General features: G+C 43.8%; 1 protein-coding gene across 2 annotated transcripts in view; it reads left to right on the top strand.

The window, feature by feature from the left end:
- Positions 1 to 3,580: 3,580 nt before the first annotated feature.
- The window catches only part of DRC1 (dynein regulatory complex subunit 1), a 42,451-nt gene continuing 26,298 nt past the window's right edge, over positions 3,581 to 19,733 (top strand). The window contains exons 1-3 of one of the 2 annotated variants that reach the window (XM_043604353.1): positions 3,581 to 3,822; positions 14,717 to 14,804; positions 19,274 to 19,386. In XM_043604353.1, coding sequence (XP_043460288.1) covers positions 3,671 to 3,822; positions 14,717 to 14,804; positions 19,274 to 19,386 — 353 coding nt within the window. In that variant the 5' untranslated portion in view covers positions 3,581 to 3,670. Of the gene's footprint in view, positions 3,823 to 14,716; positions 14,805 to 18,435; positions 19,184 to 19,273; positions 19,387 to 19,733 lie in introns of those variants that run through there. The other variant, XM_043604354.1, reaches the window with a different exon arrangement.

Below are 19,733 nucleotides of genomic sequence, written 5' to 3'. Positions count from 1 at the left end.
GCTGCCTCTCCAGCGGTGTGCTTTTAATCCCCTGCGCCACCCAGCCTCTCGGTCGCCCCAGCAGTTCCTCCTGCCCTTCTGTCCGCAAATCTCGAACACCCAGCGGGTACCTGACACATAGCAGGCACGCACCAGGTAAGCAGCTTGGGTCCGTCCAGGCTTAGACCCTGCACCTCCAAGGTGTCTTTGCTTTTCTTCCTACTTTGCATCTTTTTTCCTTGCTCCCAAATTTCCTTAAGGAGAGCTTGGTATCTGCTCCTTCCGCTTGTCTTTTTGCTTTCATTCTGAAAGTTGCTCAAGACCTCCCAAACTTTTAATGCCATGACTGTTTCTTAGTCATGTTCAGCTTGGTGAGCTTTGGCCCAGGGCAGGTTACTTATTTTTTCTAAGCCTCCAATTCTTCGCTTATAAAATGGGATTAGTAACATTACTGTGATCATGCACATGTGCTGTGAATGATGCACGGAGGTATTCGGCACAGCGGGTGGGTGGTCTGAGGTAGGTGCTCAGTTTCTACTAACATCTAGTTCTCTATTTTTTTTGCCTCTGAACTTCTCCCTAAGCCTGATGACCTACTCATGACTTCCCTTCTTTCCTTCTCTGTACCATCCTTTGTACCTTTTGTTGTCAGTACGTGATGATGGTGAGGCAGTTCTAAAAATAACTTGAAATGAATAAAGTAAGATTGCCTGCTGAGAATCGTAGTAAAATTCACACAAATTGGGAGACAAGACTAAGCCAAGAAATTATGTAAATGTCTGATGAATCCCCAAACCCCAATTAAGGCGATCTGGTGTAATTTTATGGATGTGGAATTAAGTATGTGACTGGACTTGGTATACTAAAATCTAGTCTGGAAAAAGACTGTACGTTGAAGGTAGACGGCCAGCCTGTAGCCTGGCAAAGGAAGCCCATATAGCCAGAAGGGTTTGCATGTATTACCCCAAACTTACCCAGGGATGGGGGTGAAAGGACTTGACCTACCTAGTCTTTGTGGCAAGTTATACCCACTGTGGGCCCTTGAGTTCCTTACAGCCAATCGCACAGCATCAAGAAACTTGCCAGTTATAGTTGGATTCCATTTGTAGATCAGCCACAGACATATGCTGGGCTCAAGCCATAAATAAACAAGCTTTGTATGTCAATTGCAGTGTCCTGCTCGAATTAGGGTATCCTTTTTTTCTTTCATGAGCTCATTAGTGTAAGTCCATTCTCAAATCAGCTCTGCTTTTGGAGTAGTGCCTACCAAGGCGGACCAGACTCTGGATGCTTGTGAGTCATCACGGCAGACATCACCTACAACCCTCCCCCACATCCCTCTCACCCGTGACATTGGCCTGCTGCAGTCTCTTCAGGATCTCCTGTTACAACCCTTTAAAGACAACAACACAACAACTGTTTTATTATGTCAAAAGTGATTTGTTATTTGTAAACTTTTTTTAATTAAAAAAAATTTTTTTTTGAGTTTATTTCAAGAGAGACAGAGTAAGCAGGGAAGGGGCAGAGAGGGAGGGGGAGAGAGAATCCCAAGCAGGCTCCACACTGTCAGTGCAGAGAGGGATGTGGGCTCAAACTTCCAAACCCGTGAGACCATGACCTGAGCCGAAACTAAGAGTTGGAGGTTCAACCAACTAAGCCACCCAGGTGCCTCGGTAAACTTTTTGTTTAGAATAGAAAGTTAAAACCACCTGTGGACCCAGCCCCCCGAGATACCCACTACTTTGTGTTCTTTTTCTTTTCTTGCCAAATCGAAAGCTTTATGAAAGCACTGTATATTTGGGCAAATATACATTTTAATTCTTTTTCCCCTTCCCCTCCCCCATGTTTATATTTGAATTCCAATTAGTTAACATGCAGTGTACGATACAGTGATTCACAACTTGCATATAATGCCCGGTGATCATTACAACAAGTACGCTCCTTAATCCCCATCACCTATTAACCACCCCCTCCCCCCACCTCCCCTCTGGTAACCATCTATTTGTTCTCTATATAGTTAAGAGTCTACTTCTTGGTTTGCCCCCCCCCCCCACTTTGCTTGTTTGTTTTGTTTCTTAAATTCCACATATGAGAGAAATCATATGATATTTGTCTTTCTGACTTATTTTGCTTAACATAATACTCTATCCATATCGTTGCAAGTGGCAAGGTTTCATTACTTTTATGGCTGAGTAATACTCCATTGTATATATACCACATCTTCTTTTTCCATTCATCAGTTGATGGACACTTGGGCTGTTTCCATGATTTGACTATTGTAGAAAATGCTGCTATGAACATTGGGGTGCATGTATCCGTTGTTTTTTTTTTTTTTTAATTTTTTATTTAAATTCCAGCTGGTTAACATACAGTGTAATATTAGTTTCAGATGTACAATACAGTGATTCAACACTTGCATACAACACATAGGATACAAAATCAATGTATAGAAATCTGTTGCATTTCTGTATACCAATAATGAAGCAGCAGAAAGAAAAATTGAGGAATCAATCCCATTTACAGTTGCACCAAAACCAATAAGTTACCTAGACATAAACCAAAGAGGAGAAAGACCTATACTCTGAAAACTATAACACAAAGAAAGACATTCCATGCTCCTGGGTAGGAAGAACAAAGATTGTTAAAATGTCTATACTACCCAAAGCAATCTACACGTTTAATGCAATCCCTATCAGAATACCAACAGCATTTTTCACAGAGCAAGAACAAGCAATCCTAAAATTTGTATGGAACCACAAAAGGCCCCGAGTAGCCAAAGCAACCTTGAAAAAGAAAAGCAAAGCTGGAGGCATCACAATTCTGGACTTCAAGTTATATTACAGAGCAAATAGATCAATGGAACAGAATAGAAAACCCAGAAATGAACCCAGAACTAGATGGTCAATTAATCTTCTACAAAGCAATAAAGAATACTCAATGGGAAAAAGAAGTCTCTTCAACAAATGATGTTGGAAAACTGGACAGCAACACGCAAAAGAAGGTAACTGGGCCACTTTCTTGCACCACACACAAAAATAAATTCAAACTGGACTAAAGACCTAAATGTGAGAACTGAAACCATAAAGATCCTAGAAGAGAACACAGGCAGTAACTTGATATTGGCCCTGCTTTGTGTTCATTTTTCTCGTGTCGGTACTATATATATTTCAAGTAAAATTCAGATCACATTCCATATACTGGGCTGCATCTCTCCCTCATGTAACATAGCTTTATGCCTTTCTAGGTCAGCCCCATTCTTGGTGGCTGCATTGGCTTCTACCCAATGAAAGCTGGATCAGTTCCCTTACTGATGGATGGACTTTGGGGTCATGCCAGTTTTTTAATATAATAACTGCAGTGAGCATACAGACACATCTGTGTACCTGTCATTCAGCAAACACTGGTTGAGCACTTACTACACATTAGGTGTTATGCTAGGCGCTATTTGTACAGGGCTGAGTGATGTAATTTTCACCCCTCCAAGGTGGAGCCTCGGGCGCATTATCTCCAGGATAAAAACCACCAACTGGCACCACGTTCTGGATGCCGGTAGGCGGAGCCTGAGGAGGCCTGCGCGCGCACTCCAGCTGCAGGTCAGGTGACTGCACCCTGGCAACGGCTTGTTGCTGGCAACCGGGCGGTGGTCTCGCGGTGTTCCTTAGGCAGCTGCCTGCGGCGGGAGGCACCTGCCATGAATCCGCCTGGGCCCTTGGGGGCCCTGGAGAAGGAGGAGGAACACTCCTCCACCCCGATTCTCGGGCCGTCCATACACTCCGACAACCCTCAGGAGCGGATCCAGGCCCGGCGTCTCCGCATCGCGGCGCGCCTGGAAGCCCGGAGGCGGTGAGCCGGGGGTCCGGGCGGGTCCGCACCGGAGCGCCCGGGGTGACGGCGTCGCAGGGCGGGGACGAGGCGGGCGCCTTCCGGGGGCGGAAGGTCCTGCGGGGAGGGGCCGGCGGGCCCCACGTGTGAGCGGGGCTTGTTTCTCGATGAGATAGGAAAAGTTTCTTCCAGAGGGTTCGAGCAAAGTACGGGATATTAAGACATTCAATACACCTGTAAAGTCAAAGACGGAAATAATAGTCCCTTCAGCACTTTTATTGAGACGCTGCTGTGCCAGGCACTGTGAGCAATACACTGAAGACACATGCCGTCCGTGACCTGCCCTCAGAGGTCTTTCTTTCCTCCTTCCATCCCAACCTGCCTGCCTTCCACATGCATTTCTGGAGTGGACCTCAGCTGTCACTTCTGCTGGTCCCAGGGGCTTATCTGGTTGTGTGACACACAACCTCCTTCCCTCGTTCCTGAAGGGTCTGAGACTGATAATCATGACCTTCTCAGGCTAGGGTTGTTGCACCTGTCCGTTCACAGACACAGCGGGCTGTCATAAGGGGGTGCCAAGAGGCACCTGCATAATCTTCTGAATTCCTGAACACCTTCACTGCCTAACAGCACTTGTACCTTGTCCTGCTGCTCGGGGTCAGCTACCCTACCATGGTGACTTCTTGTCTGCTGGCCATTGGACACAAGGGGCCCAGAGTGGTGTGGCTGTGTTCCAACAAAACTTTATTTATGGACACTGAAATTTGAATGTCGTGTAATGTTCATGTGTCACAAAACATTCTTAGTATTTTGATCTTGCTTTTCTACGTTAGTAAGCTTCACTTTTTAAGAGAAGTTTTAGGCTCACAGCAAAATTGAATGGAAAGCACAGGAATTTCCCATATACCTTCTGCCTCCACACACGCACAGCCTATCCCACTATCAACATCCCCCACCAGAGTGGTACCTTTGTTACAAATGATGAACCTGCATTGACACATCATCATTACCCGGTATTCATAGTTTACATTATAATTCACTCTTGGTGTTCTGTGGATTTGGACAAAGACGGAGTGACAAGTATCTACCATTATAATGTCATATAGAATAGTTTCATTGCCCTACAAATCCTTTGTGCTCTGCCTATTCATCTGATCTTTTTCTTCAACCATTAAAAAGTGTAAAATGCATTCTTTGCTTGTGAGCCCTACAAAAACAGGTGGGTCATATTTGACTCACCTGCCAGTCTGAATGTATTGGATCCGTGTGATGTTTTGTGGGATATCTAGATGGTCCCGATCTATTCAGACTATATTTTGACAGCGATTAGAATTAACATGACCCTGTGAATGTGAGGATTATATGAGTATACATTATTATCTATTCCATGTAAATGTGAACTTCCTGGTCCTTTTTCCCGATTGAGGTAGAAAATAATACATTTGGCCCGATCAGCGGCCACCTTGTATGTACCTAAGGCCACTCTAATCTGCTCTAGCAAAGATACCACACTTGTGTGGCTGCTACTTGGGTGAACTTGCAGTATTGACAATCATTTTCTCAGAGCCATCCAGTTTTCGCAGTGGCCAGACCCATGACTTAAATGGAGACTTGATAGGGACCACCCCTCCTGCATCCTTGAGATCCCTAAGGGTGCCACTAACACCCACCATACCCCCCCCCCCCCCACTTCTGGTTTTTGATTGTTTTTATGTACTCAGATGCAGTTGTAGAGGTGTCCATTTGTCCTTCCCTGCCATGATAACTCTTACAGGTCAAGGACTAATGTGGGAATTTCTCAAATTTCTAAGTATGTTGAGGTCACTCTGGTTGCTCTTTGAGGGAGTAGTTGGAGAAGCCAGAAGTGCAAGTAAGGAGACCAGTTTGGAAGCAGTTGCACTGGTCCAGGTGAGGGATGGCTGGTCTGGACTAGTTAGTGGCAGTGGGTTTAGAGAGAAAGCGGATGTTACTCAAGACATATTTTAGAGCTTAAATTTCTTGGATTTAACTGATTTTGGATATGCTGGTCAGAGATCGGGGAAAAAACAAGAATGGCTTGAACAGCCAAGTAGATGGTAGTGCCTTTTATTGAGATAATGAAGACAGTGATGGGGAAAGTGAGGCAGGATTTGGAAATCAAGAGTTTGGCTTTGGACATATTAAGTGAAGCTGGATTTGGGGAAGGCATTAAAACCTAGCAGTCCATTAGACAGTTGGACGTGGGTCTTAAACTCAGAAGAGGATTCTGGATTAGGGATGTCAGTTAAAAGAATCAGTAGCATTATGATTGTATTTAAAACCATGGGAATGGATTAAGTTACACTGGAAAAGAGGATAAAAAGAGATGAGAAGAGAGCTCAGGCCACGCCCTAGGAAAGGTCTGCATTTAGAAATGGATAGAAAAGGAAAATCTGGCAAAGGGCTGTCTCCATTTTATAAGGATGACACAGAAGGGCCAGTTGGTGCTCGTGGGAAATAAGTGATGTGCACCTAATTTAACACCTGGAGCCGGTAATTTTTATAACACAGCTAATAATAACAGCCTGGAAAGAAAAGCAGACAGTGAATGTTTTCTTTGACTGAACTATGAATATAAACAGGCCAGCAAAAGAATTCTACAAATAAAAGTAAAATTCGCAATACGAAATAAGAAAATAGCAATGGATGAACACCTTTTAATTACGTTAATGTATTTTTTTTGGCGGCGGAGAGGGGGAGGAAGAAAAACACACGAAGAAAAGTTTCCACAAGTGTTTTCAAAAGAATTCCGCAAGATGTAGAGAAATGATGGTACATAAATGGCAGAACTGAGCTAACTCGGCTACGTGCATGGCTGTCACAGGCCAACTCTATTCTCCTTCTCCATGTTCTGTGAATTAACTTCCTTGTTAGTTTAAAGGATAACAGATAGAAAGGTGCTGTATCGAAGCCTACACATATATTATTAAAAGTCAACAGTAACTGCAGAAATTGTTTAGAACTTAGTGCAACAAACGATTTTTCAGAAAAGAGTGTTTTCATCACTGATCTTGTTTTGTTCCTGGCACATGGTGGCAATAAAAAGCGGACTTTTAGTCCCTTGTGTTGTTTTAAACTATTTAGAGGCTCCTTGACTGCCTCTGGTGCCCACTGCCCTAACTGCATGGGTCTTGATATGCCACGGAGGTGGAGCTTTTGGGAAGAAGCTGTTAATAGAATCAAATGTCATATAAAAATAACAGAATTAATAGGCTAAAGCTCCTGAAAATCCCAATCTCTACCGTCTCGGTTGAAATTTGAAATTCCTGGGAGATGTGATTCTGGAGTAAAACTGACAGATGGAACACATACATTTATCTTGGATCTCTATCAAAACTCCATTAGCGTGACATTTAAAGGGATTAAATAAAAAAGACATAAACCCACGAAGTCAAGCAAAACAGAAGGACTCAATAGCAACAACACTTTGGGAGCTGAGAAGCATAAGGACAGATGGTAGATGGCTTAGCAGATTCAAGAATATGGAAATATAAACTGGTAGTGAGGAAAGCTGAGCGCCCCCTTGATTTACTCTGTAGTAAGTCTGCAAAAGGCCAGGAGATCGGAAGCATCACCTTCATATGGAAGAAGAGGAGAAGAAGGGGGCTAAAATAAGGTTTGGAAAGTTAATAGTTGGGTGTCAAGAACCTTTTTCCCACCTTGCACAAAAGACTGGGAGTCTGGAGGAAGTAAAATGGAGGATCTGTGGTTTGGGGCATGCTGGACAGAGAAGAGGCAAGAGCATTGTCCTCAAAGCAAAGGGGGGCACCTGGGTGGCTCAGTCGGCTGAGCATCTGACTCTTGATTTTGGCTCAGGTCATGATACCAGAGTCATGGGATCGAGCTCTGTGTCTGGCCGAGCATAGAGCCTACTTAAGATTCTCTCTCTCTCTCTCTCTCTCTCTCTCTCTCTCTCTCTTCTGCCCCCCTCTCCTGCTCACACACACCCACTCTCTTTCTCTCAAATAACAAAGAATTAAAAAAAAAAAGCAAGGGGGTTCTGTGACCATGTGCACACTGGAGATGAGACCTTGCTTTCCTTCTGCCCATTCCGGAAATTTGGGCAGTTGGAGCTTCACCTCGCAGGCAGGAGATTGACATCTCTCTGTAGAACCTGACCAGCCTGCAAGGAAGGATTTAAAGGCACTGAAAGCCAGATTTGCACACCAGGCCATCCAAGTAGATTGTCCTGCACTGAAGTTCACTGTTAAGCTACACCCTTGCATTCAGAGCTTTCGTTCAGCTTTTCAGTCTTATGGGGGTAAGGTAGCCAATGATTTCTAGATGTGTGAGGAAAGTCTTTACCATGAAAGGTAGACACCAAAATGAACACACAGAAAAAGCAACTTAGAGGAACTTGAGACTATGTAGGAAGAAAGGGCAGTCAATACTGATGCAACAGCCTATCATTAAGATGATCCAAGGAGAAAAAAGAAATGATATTGCAACCATGGAACAAGAATGGGATGCTGTTGAAAGAACAAAATAGAGCTCTCAGAAATTGAAAAATGTGATAGAAATGGAAAACTTTAGAAGGGTTGGGAAGTAAAGGTCGTGGAATCACATAGAAGATAGAGCAAAAAGAGAAACCAGTAGAAAAAAAGATTTTTGAAAATTAGAGGACTAGTCCAGGAGATCTAGTATTGCTTTCTATTCTTTAAATGTTTGTTTTTGAGCGAAAGGGAGAGAAAGTGTGAGTGGGGGAGAGGCAGAGAGAGAAGGGCCAGAGGATCCAAAGGGGGCTCTGCGCTGACAGCAGAGAGCCTGATGAGTGGTTCAAACTCGAGAACCGAGCCATGAGATCATGACCTGAGCCAAAGTCGAACACTTAACCAACTGAGCCACCCAGGTGCCCCTAGTATCTCCTTTCTGGATCCTTAAAGAAAGGGCAGAGCAAACAAAGGGGAGGAAATTATCACTGAAAGCATTTGAGAAAATTTATTAGAACTGGAGTTTATGAGTTTTCCAGCTGGTGGGGAACACCTGACTGAACATGTGCAGCCAATGGATGAAAGTAGACCCACGCACAGGCACACCATCGAGAAAGTTCAGTGTTACCAAAAAAACCCAAGTTTCAGCTGCCTGTAGCTTGAAAAGCCAATACTCAAGAGACACAAGTTTTGATTGGAAAAGAATATGAGCTTTATTCAGAGGGCTGGCCACCTGGGGAGAGGGCAGACTCTAGTTCAAAAACCACCTCAGGTTTCTGCCTGGCCCAAAGATTTTTAGAGTAACTTTAGCGCAGTGAGTCAGTAAAAGGAGAACACAGTGGTCCCTAACACTTCTTCATTGCGAGCAGACGCAATGGTGCCAGCTAGACGTCATCATGGCAGTGAGAGGTCAGAGGTGGTGCCTGGGGTGGAGGGGTGGGGGAAGGTTGTGTGAGAGGGTTTGGTCCAGAGTCTTTCTAGGAAACAATGCAATGCATAATCTATAGATACACAAAGAAAGGTTTAATTAATCGATCACTCAGGCTAAAGGAGTTTGCTAAAATGTAGACTACTAAGGTGGCTGGAGGGGCCAAGGCAGTGGCTTCAAGAGCACTGAGAACCAAGAGAAGGAGCCTACAAGTTTCCAGAGTGGAAACAACTGTCACGTGCAAAGAAAGGATTAAGAAACAGGGCGACTTCAGGTTTTTGAAGTAGCAATGATTTCCAACCCAGCCAAACAATCAATGAAGTTCCAACTTCTTTACTCCTGAGAAGGGACTTTGATTGGTCAGGAGGTGGGATATTCAAGAAGATGGCAGCTCCATTGAGACCACATGTATGGCAGCAGTGAGGAAGCAGTTTCCCGAAAGAGGGATTCCACTCAAACCCGAGGAGAGAGAAGCCTGGGACAACTCCTTTGGAATATGGTAGGTCAGCATCAAACAATAGAAATACAACATGAGGGGCGCCTGGGTGGCTCAGTTGGTTGAGCAACCGGCTCGCAGCTCAGGTCATGATTTCATGGTTCGTGAGTTTGAGCCCTGCATGGGGCTCTGTGCTGGTGGTGCAGAGCCTGCTTGGGATTTTCTCTCTCCCTTCTTTCTCACTCCTACCCCACTTGTTCTCTCTCTCAAAATAAATAAATAAACTTTTTTAAAAAGGCATACAATATGAGCCACATATGTAATTAAAATTTTCTGCTGAACCAAGCTTATAAGTAAATTTCTCAAAACACAAAACAAAACAAAAAATTTTTCTAGTAGCCCCATTAAAGTGAACAAAAGAGGTGAAATGAAATTTTGTAATTTTTTTTATTTAATCTTCTATATAAAAATATTGTTTTAACATGTGATCAGTATAAATCATATTGGGATAGTTTGCTTTTTTTGTTTGTTTGTTTTTCATTCAAAGTCTCCAAAATCCATGTAGTTTGTATTTTATACTCACAGCATGTTTCGGTTTGGATCAGCCGGCTACCATATTGGACAGTGGCTACCATATTGGACAGTGCAGTGCTAGGAAAGTTAAAAATGATAAGTAAAAGGAAGCAATGGGATTCACGTTAAAACTAGGTAATAAGAGTTGGTAGCATAGTTATTTTTCTTTCTGGAGCACTGGTCTTTGCTTCAGGAAGTTGTTGGAAGGCTTTTTAAATAGAGTTGGTAATTAACTGGTGGTTTAAGCAGAAAGTCAAGAGAATGAGTGCATTTTGTCTGATAATGGGAAAGCCATTAACCTGCAATGTCTGAAGACCTGAGTAAAATGGAACAGTTAGTTTTCTTAGTAATGGCAAAGAGTAGGTTCAATAAAAACAGAGAAGTGAATGAAATGACAAGAAAGAAAATGAGTTTTTCGTTCGATTTGGAGTTGGGGGGTGGTGGTATCTCAACTCCAGATTTCAAAAATGATGTAACACTATGTAGAGCTGTGCTGAACTTTGAACAAGGGAGTGGAAATGGAAGTCAGTATTAGGGAAAAAATTTAAGAGTCGCCTGGATGACTCAGTTGGTTGAGCATCTGACTCTTTTTTTAAATTCTTTTTATTTTATTTTATATGTATATAATTTATTGTCATATTGGTTTTCATACAATACCCAATGCTCATGCCAACAGGTGCCCTCCTCGATGCCCATCACCCACTTTCCCCTCTACCCCAACCCCCATCAACCCTCAGTTTGTTCTCTGTATTTAAGAGTCTCTTATGGTTTGCCTCCTTCCCTCTCTGTAACTTTTTTCCCCCTTCCACTCTCCCATGGTCTTCTGCTAAGTTTCTCAAGATCCACATATGAGTGAAAACATATGGTATCTGTCTTTCTCTGCCTGACTTATTTCACTTAGCATAATACCCTCCAGGTTCCATCCACATTGCTGCAAATGGCATGATTTCATTCTTTCTCATTGCCAAGTAGTATTCTACTGTATATATAAACCACATCTTCTTTATCCATTCATCAGTTGAAGGACATTTAGGCTCTTTCCATAATTTGGCTATTGTTGAAAGTGCTGCTATAAACATTGGGGTACAAGTGCCCCTATGCATCAGTACTCCTGTATCCCTTGGGTAGATTCCTAGCAGTGCTATTGCTGGGTCATAGGGTTGATCTATTTTTAATCTTTTGAGGCACCTCCACACTGTTTTCCAGAGCGGCTGTACCAGTTTGCATTCCCACCAGCAGTGCAAGAGGGTTCCTGTTTCTCCACATCCTCGCCAGCATCTATAGTCTCCTGATTTGTTCATTTCAGCCACTCTGACTGGCGTGAGGTGGTATCTGAGTGTGGTTTTGATTTGTATTTCCCTGATGAGTGACGTTGAGTATCTTTTCATGTGCCTGTTGGCCATCTGGATGTCGTCTTTGGAAAAGTGTCTATTCATGTCTTTTTCCCATTTCTTCACTGGATTGTTTGTTTTTCAGGTGTGGAGTTTGGTGAGTTCTTTATAGATTTTGGATACTAGCCCTTTATCTGGTATGTCATTGAACATCTGACTCTTGATTTCAGCTCAGGTCATGTTGTGGCTCACGAGATCGAGCCTGGAGTTGGGCTCTGAGCTGAGTGTGAAGCCTGCTTGGGATTCTTTCTCTTCCTCTGTCCTACATCTCTTTCTTTCTCTCCCTCTTTCTCCTTCAAAATAAATAAATAAACATTTAAAAAAAAGAAAAGAAAAAAGGGGCTCTTGGGTGGCTCAGTCATTAAGTGTCTGACTCTTGATTTCAGGTCAGGTCATGATCTCCTGGTCTGTGGGTTTGAGTCCCATGTCCGGCTCTGTGCTGCCAGCTCAGAGCCTGGAACCTGCTTCAGATTCTCTGTCTCCCTCTCTCTCTGCCCCTCCCCTTATGCTCTCTCTCTCTCTCTTTCTCTCTCTGTCCCTCTCTCCCTCCCTATCTCTCAAAAATAAACATTTAAAAAAATCAAGAAAAAATGAGACAAAGGGATCTGCTTATTTCATTGTGGATGAGATGCTAAGATGATGGTTTCATTTTTCTTTCTTTTTTTTTTTTAGAGGATTTTTAAAAAGGTTGTTTATTTATTTTGAGAGAGAGAGAGAGAGAGAGAGAGAGAGAGAGAGAGAGAGCATGCACAAGTAGGGGAGGGGCAGGGAGAGAGGGAGAGAGGGAGAGAGAGAATCCCAGGCAAGCTCCACGCTGTCATGGAAGAACCTAATGCGGGGCTCGATCTCATGAACCCTGAGGTCATGGCCTGAGGCAAAATCAAGAGTCATGGACTTAACCAACTGATCCACCCACGTGCCCCATCATTTGTCTTAAGGCAGTACTGGGAGTCCTGGTGGTCACTGTTCGCCAGAGGAGAGAGTGGACCTCCATGCTGTAATGGTGTGGTTGGTGGGGTCATGCCCCCATGCCTCCTCTAAAGAAGCCCATAATCTAGAACCTTGTTTTACCCCCTCCGCTTTGGTCTCATTTTCTGATTAACACACACGCACACACACGTACACACTGTTTGTAAAATTCAAGTAATACAAAAATATAGAAAATAGAAGTCCTCAGTAAAGTTCCCTTTCCTTAAATAACTACTGTCACCTTCCAAAAATATTCCTATGTGTACATAAGCCTACTTTAAAAAGAAAATTGATGTTATAGTTTACATATTGTTCTACAACTGGCTCTTTTTACTTAACTATTGTGGACATCTTTGCTTATTGCTAGATATCACATAGTACTCTTTATAGGCTACAAAATACTTTCTTCTATTGGCTCCTAAACTCTTAAACAGGCTGGTATTGATATGTGTGTAAGAATGTTTCCATATTCCTACTAGTGTAGTCAGTGCTGTAATAATCATTCTGCACGTTTCTCTGAGTACTTGCACAGATTTCTTCGAGTTCTTTCTGTAGAGAATTCTTGACGGTTGGGTCAGAGGGGAGGCATATTTAAGTTTGCGATAAATCTTGCCAAGGCACCTTTTAGACACACTGTTACAGTTCACACCCTCAGCCGTGGAGTGATAAGAATAGTTGGGCACCCACACCATAGCCCACACCTGATGTTATTAATCACCTTTTAAATCTTTTCTCGTCTGATGGGAATGCAAGCTGGTGCAGCCACTCTGGAAAACAGTATGGAGGTTCCTCAAAAAACTAAAAATAGAACTACCCTACGACCCAGAAATTGCACTACTAGGCATTTATCCACAGGATACAGGTGTGCTGTTTCGAAGGGACACATGCACCCCCATGTTTATAGCAGCACTATCAACAATAGCCAAAGTATGGAAAGAGCCCAAATGTCCATCGATGGATGAATGGATAAAGAAGATGTGGATGGATGAATGGATAAAGAAGATACACACACACACACACACACACACACACACACACACACACAATGGAATATTACTCGGCAATCAAAAAGAATGAAATCTTGGGGCGCCTGGGTGGCTCAGTCGGTTAAGCGTCCAACTTCGGCTCAGGTCATGATCTCACAGTCCGTGAGTTCGAGCCCTGCGTCGGGCTCTGTGCTGACAGCTCAGAGCCTGGAGCCCATTTCAGATTCTGTGTCTCCCTCTCTCTCTGCTCCTCCCCTGTTCATGCTCTGTCTCTCTCTGTCTCAAAAATAAATAAACGTTAAAAAAAAAAGAATGAAATTTTGCCATTTGCAACTACGGAGATGGAACTGGAGGGTATCACACTAAGTGAAATTAGTCAGAGAAAGACAAAAATCCTATGATTTCACTCATAGGAGGACTTTAAGAGACAAAACAGATGAACATAAGGGAAGGGAAACAAAAATAATATAAAAACAGGGAGGGGGACAAAACAGAAGAGACTCATAATTGTGGAGAACAGACGGAGGGTTGCTGGAGGGGTTGTGGGAGGGGGGATGGGCTAAATAGGTAAGGGACCCTAAGGAATCCACTCCTGAAATCATTGTTGCACTATATGCTAACTAATTTGGATGTAAATTTTAAAAAATAAAAAATAAAATTAAAATAAATAAAAAAAATCTTTTCTCGTCTGATATGGAGAGAAATAATACCTCACAGGCTTTTCAATTTCATTTCTCTGGTTCTGCGTGAAGTTGAACATATTCCCAAATGTCTGTTTACTATATGTGTTTCTTCTGTAAAATCCTTGTCCACATCCTTTGCCGGTTTTTCTAATTGGTATTTTATCTTTTTTGTATCGATTTGAAGGAGCCCATACTACTTTCTAGGTGGCAAAATTTTGTTAAGTATCTTTTACCGGTTTATGCCTTGATTTTCAAGAAGAGTTTTAAATGTTAGGAAGTAAAGTCTTTCAATTTCCCTCCTCCCGCCTTTAGTCTTACTCTCAGATGGGTTCCCTCCTGTGTTTACTTCTAGTGTTTTTATAATTGCGTGTTTTAAAAATATTTAACTTTTTATCCATGTGGGATGTATTTTTGTATATGGCGTGACGTGCTGTGGAAACTCTAAATATAGAATCTATGTACTAGAAATAACTTCAGTTTTTCCACTGTCTCCCATCATAGGGAAGCGCTTGGAGAATATTTAGATGGAAAGAAAGAGAGTGAGGAAGATCAAAGCAAGAGCTACAAGCAGAAAGAAGAAAGCAGACTGGTATGAGCTGGGTGGCAGATGGGTCCCATCAGCCTGGGACACTAGGGAGCTGGGTGTGATGTCATGGCTTTCGTACTTTGCTAGAAGAATCTCAATAGAGATCCCATGTTCCTGCCTGTAGGCGGAAGTGATTTTGAACCTTTCCCATTTTGAGAGCTCTCTAGGAGTGAGCTTTCATGTTATCTGATGGACTGTTCATAAGCTCAAGTCCAAATGTTTAGGCTGCCCATTCAGGGCCTACCGTTCCCATCCTAATTTCACGGTCTTCGGTCCCACTGGTACCTACCTTGGGCCTTGGCTCTGGCTTGGCTGATCCACTCGCTGACCTCCAGTGGGGCTCTGCTCTTCCGGTTGTGTGCCTCTGATCATCCAGAACGCTAAGCCCCTCCCCTCCTCTCTTCCCCCCTCTCCTCTACCTTTCTTTTCTCATCTCCTCTCATCAGGATGCCTTCCCGTATTTCAAGACCATCTCAAGTCCCAGCTTGATACACGTCCAATACTTCTTTGTGCCACGCCTTTAATTTTAGACCATTTTCTCCCTTCTGTGACTTCAAGTGTGTGTGCCTGCAGTGTCCCCAGTGTGTACACACTGTATGCCTGTGGAGTAGTACAGAGCTCGGACTCCATATCAAAAGAAATTTGTTGATGGCTCTCCCACGGCAATGCCAGGGCTCCTGGGATACTTAATAAAGGACTTGGAACAAGAGGTGCAGGAAGAATAAACAACAGTTGCAAACAGCAAGCAGAACTGGCAAAGTGCTGCGTTTAATTAATTGCTAAATGAATATCAGAGGCACTGGGACTGTAGGAATTGGGGTAAGGAGGAGGGCTCCCCAAGGGGGGGCTGATTGGGAAAGGTTATATGGAGAAAGTGGGATGTGGGCTGCGTCTTGGGGAAAAAAAGTGGGACTGATAAAAACAGAGAGGAGAGAGATGATTCCTGGCAGAAATCGAAGTGCACTTGGAGAAAAAAAATATTCAACTTACTGCAGGTCATTACAGAGCATAGAGATACACAGAGAGCACTGCACGGTATGGTGTTAAGGATAAGATACTTTACGGCCCTGGAAAGAAGACCACAGTGCTGTGTGCTTTTGTTCCAGATCTGGTGCTTCCTGTGAAATAGAGTCACGCCATGTGTTTTTACTGATGTTACTTCATCAAAGGGTCGAGGATCTCTGGGCATTGCTGGTTAGGATAAAAAGGATATTGTATTAATCTGGAATGTACTGTTATAGTTTCTACTGATATGATCTTGAAACTACCGATACGCGGTTCATCCTGAGCACTCTTTGAGCGTAAACCAGAAGAGATAATATTGTTTTCATTAGTAGTTTCTCCAGCTCCCTTTCACTTGGGACTTAAGTCATGTAACGTGTTGGCATAGAAAAGAAATGTATAAAAACCAAATGCACCCTTCCTCAATATCCAGATATTAATCACCACTTTTGCCCTAAGACTTGGACAGGAAGGGCCCCTGTCGTTGGCTTTGCACCTTATCAATCATTTTTAACTGGTGGTTCTTTTGTTTCCTGTTTAATATGGGTCTGCTCCAATTTTATAAAGATGTCTTTCCAAGTTTTCTCTTAGCAGCTTTATTGTTCTATCATTTACATTTTGGTCCATAATCTATCTAGAATTGCTTTTTTTTAATGTTTATTTTTGAGACAGAGAGAGACAGAGCATGAACGGGGGAGGGTCAGAGAGAGAGGGAGACACAGAATCGGAAACAGGCTCCAGGCTCTGAGCTGTCAGCACAGAGCCCGATGCGGAGCTCGAACTCACAGATCATGAGATCATGACCTGAGCCGAAGTCGGCTGCTTAACCGACTGAGCCACCCAGGCACCCCTAGAATTGATTTTTGTATGTGGTGTAAAGGTCAGGCTCAAAGTTCACTGCTTTGTTTATGGATTTTTAATGGACCCAGCACCATTTATTGAAAAGATCATCCTAAAAAAAAAAAGAAGAAGAAGAATAAAAAGAATGTATCATCCTTTCCCCACTGCATCATTTTCCCCATCTTTGTTGTGATCAGGCGATCACATATGTGGGTTTGTTTCTAGATTCTGTATTCTGTTCTATTGGCCTATTTGTCCGACTTTATTATAATTCCACATGATTTTAACTACTGTAGCCTTATAACAGATCTTGACATCTGGTAAGGTAGGCCCTCCAGCTTTGTGGTTCTTCAAGATTGTTTTGGCTAGTCTTGAACCTCTGGATTTCCATATAAATTTTACAAATCAGCTTGTCAATTGCCACCAAAAAACCTGCTGGGATTTTAATTGAGGTCAGATGGGATCTATAGATCAATTTGGGAAAGAATTAATATCGACAATGAGATTTGTGATCCATGAGTATAAAATAGCCCTCCACTTATTTAGGTATTCTTCAATTTTGCTCAACAATGTTTCACACACTGTGTTGAGGCTATAACTCTTTACTGCTGGTATATAAAAGTACAATTGTTTTTTTTATTTTTTATTTAAAAAAAATTTTTTTTTTCAACGTTTATTTTATTTTTGGGACAGAGAGAGACAGAGCATGAATGGGGGAGGAGCAGAGAGAGAGAGAGGGAGACACAGAATCGGAAACAGGCTCCAGGCTCTGAGCCATCAGCCCAGAGCCTGACGCGGGGCTCAAACTCACGGACCGAGAGATCGTGACCTGGCTGAAGTTGGACGCTTAACCAACTGCGCCACCCAGGCGCCCCACACAATTGTTTTTTTAAAATTTTTTTAATGTTTATTTATTTTTGAGAGAGACAGAGTGACAAAGTGTGAGTGGGGGAAGGGCAGAGAAAGAGAGAGACACAGAATCTGAAGCAGGCTCCAGGCTCTGAGCTGTCAGCACAGAGCCTGACGCGGGGCTCCAACTCACAAACTGCGAGATCATGACCTGAGCTGAATGCTTAACCTTAAGACTGAGCTAGCTACCCAGGCGCCCCAAGACAAGTACAGTTGGTTTTTATATAGTGACCTGATGTTCAGTTAACCCTGTCAAATTCACTTGTTAATTCTAAGAGTTTACCTGTGGTTTCTTTTGTTTGTGTGTTTATTTTTTACATATAGAATCGTATCATCTGAAAATGACAGTTTTAGCTTTTCCTAGGTCTGTTGATCTGTTGGTGACTGTAGCATTTTCAGTTTTACTTTGAGTCTGAGATACTCGGTGCAGAAATTTCTCATGTTTGCATCGTCTGAGCAGACAACAGAGAATCGCTCAAAACTACAGGAAAGCCTTTACTTCCGGAGGCATGGAAAACCATTTGGTACCAGTGATAAAACTGCAGCCATTTAAAAAAAGTCTGGAATACCCCGGATATCCAGGTGAAGGCTCCGTTCTGTATTCAATAAAAGCGCATTTCCAGATGTCTTTAGAAGGATGAGATGAGCTAGAACCTCTGATCGTCTCAATGACTCCTTCGTGCGGTGATGTCTATTGGTTCTCGTTCAGAAACGATCTGAGAGCTGGAGAATTTGTGAGTTCCAAAACGGACTTGGAAAAACCCAGGCATAGCCTAAGGATACCTGAACTTTTTGTTGAAAGCGCGTGGTCACCCAAAGGCCAGGAGTAAAGACACGGAGTGTGGAATTCAAAGAGGGAGTTAAAGGGGGGGGGGGGGTCGGAATCGCAAACTTCCTGAGCCATTATTGGCAACAGCGGGGTGGCCAGCAGCAGCGGTTCTCTCCTGTTTCAGAGACTCTCAGAAGATCCCACGTAACATGAGCTGAAACCTGGAAGCTCATTCCCTTGGCTTACTTAATAGTTCGGAGCATAAGTACACTGTCCAGGGCTGATATGGGGGCTCCTGGATACTGGGGCCCTCATCTCCTGCCTGTCCTTAGGTGGCTTTCATCTGCCCATCGCGTCGTACTCGAGCGCCACACGCCAGCTCGGGAGAAGGGGGGACGGGGCAGCAGAGGGTACACCTCCTCCCTTCACCGCACGATTCAGAAGCGGCACACATCACTCGGGCTCGTGTCCTGTTGATCGGACTGTATTCTAGCGGCAGAGGAGGTTGGGAAGTGTATCCACTTGGGGAGGCCAAATGTCCAGCTAACGTCGGGGGTTCTGCTACTCAAAGAAGAGGAGGGATGTCGGAGGATGACTGCCATTTTCTGCCTCACCCCTCCCGCTGAATTCTCAGAAAGACCCCTGGCCGTGTCACTCACTTTGGAGGCGTACCGGGGGCGAGTGCTGAGATGCGCCCGGAGGACCCGCCGGCGTGCAGGTTGGCTGGTCCACACTCTAACGAGAATACACAGCGGTGCCTCCGGAGTCACGTGTGCTGTGAAATCGTCAGCCCTGACACCACACCCCAGACGTCCTGAGGGAAATGGATTGCCAAATAGACGCTACTCTTAAGGGTCTTAATGTAGCTTTTGATCCCTGCGTGGCTGCATAGAACGGCTGCAGACAGTTGTGCAAAGTGTTTCCAATTCCGTAAATTCTTACCTGTTTTCAGAAACTGGCGAAGCTGCTGCTCTGTGGCACTGAGCTGGTGACAAATATCCAGGTGGCCGCGGATATCAGGGAGATCCACAGGAGAGTGGAAGAAGGGGAGATAAGGCGTCAGAGGTGAGGACCCCCCACCCCATGCTCTGCAGCCTGGGGACATGAGGCCATCTCCTCTGTGGCTCCCCGAATTCTCCCCAGTTATGGGAAAGCGGCTGTGTCGAACAGTCTAGTAGGATCCTTTTACGGCCCCTTCGGAATCCCTTCCGTTCCTCCTTCCTTGCTTTCCTCCCTTCTTCCTCCTTTCCCCACCGGACCGTTGTGGCTCATGTCCACGAGTACATACACAGTATGATCTTAACAAGATCTTTAGTTGTCCAGCATAAGAAATGCTGTCAGCAACTTGACTAGCTTTACCAGTATACAGTTGGTGACTTTATTCTTGCACCTTCCCTCTGCCTCTCTTGGGC

This window comes from Prionailurus bengalensis, chromosome A3 (genome assembly GCF_016509475.1).
Source record: "Prionailurus bengalensis isolate Pbe53 chromosome A3, Fcat_Pben_1.1_paternal_pri, whole genome shotgun sequence".
NCBI classification, from domain to species: Eukaryota; Metazoa; Chordata; class Mammalia; order Carnivora; family Felidae; genus Prionailurus; species Prionailurus bengalensis.
Note: the sequence above shows the minus strand (reverse complement) of the source record. Positions and strands in the feature narration are given on the sequence as shown.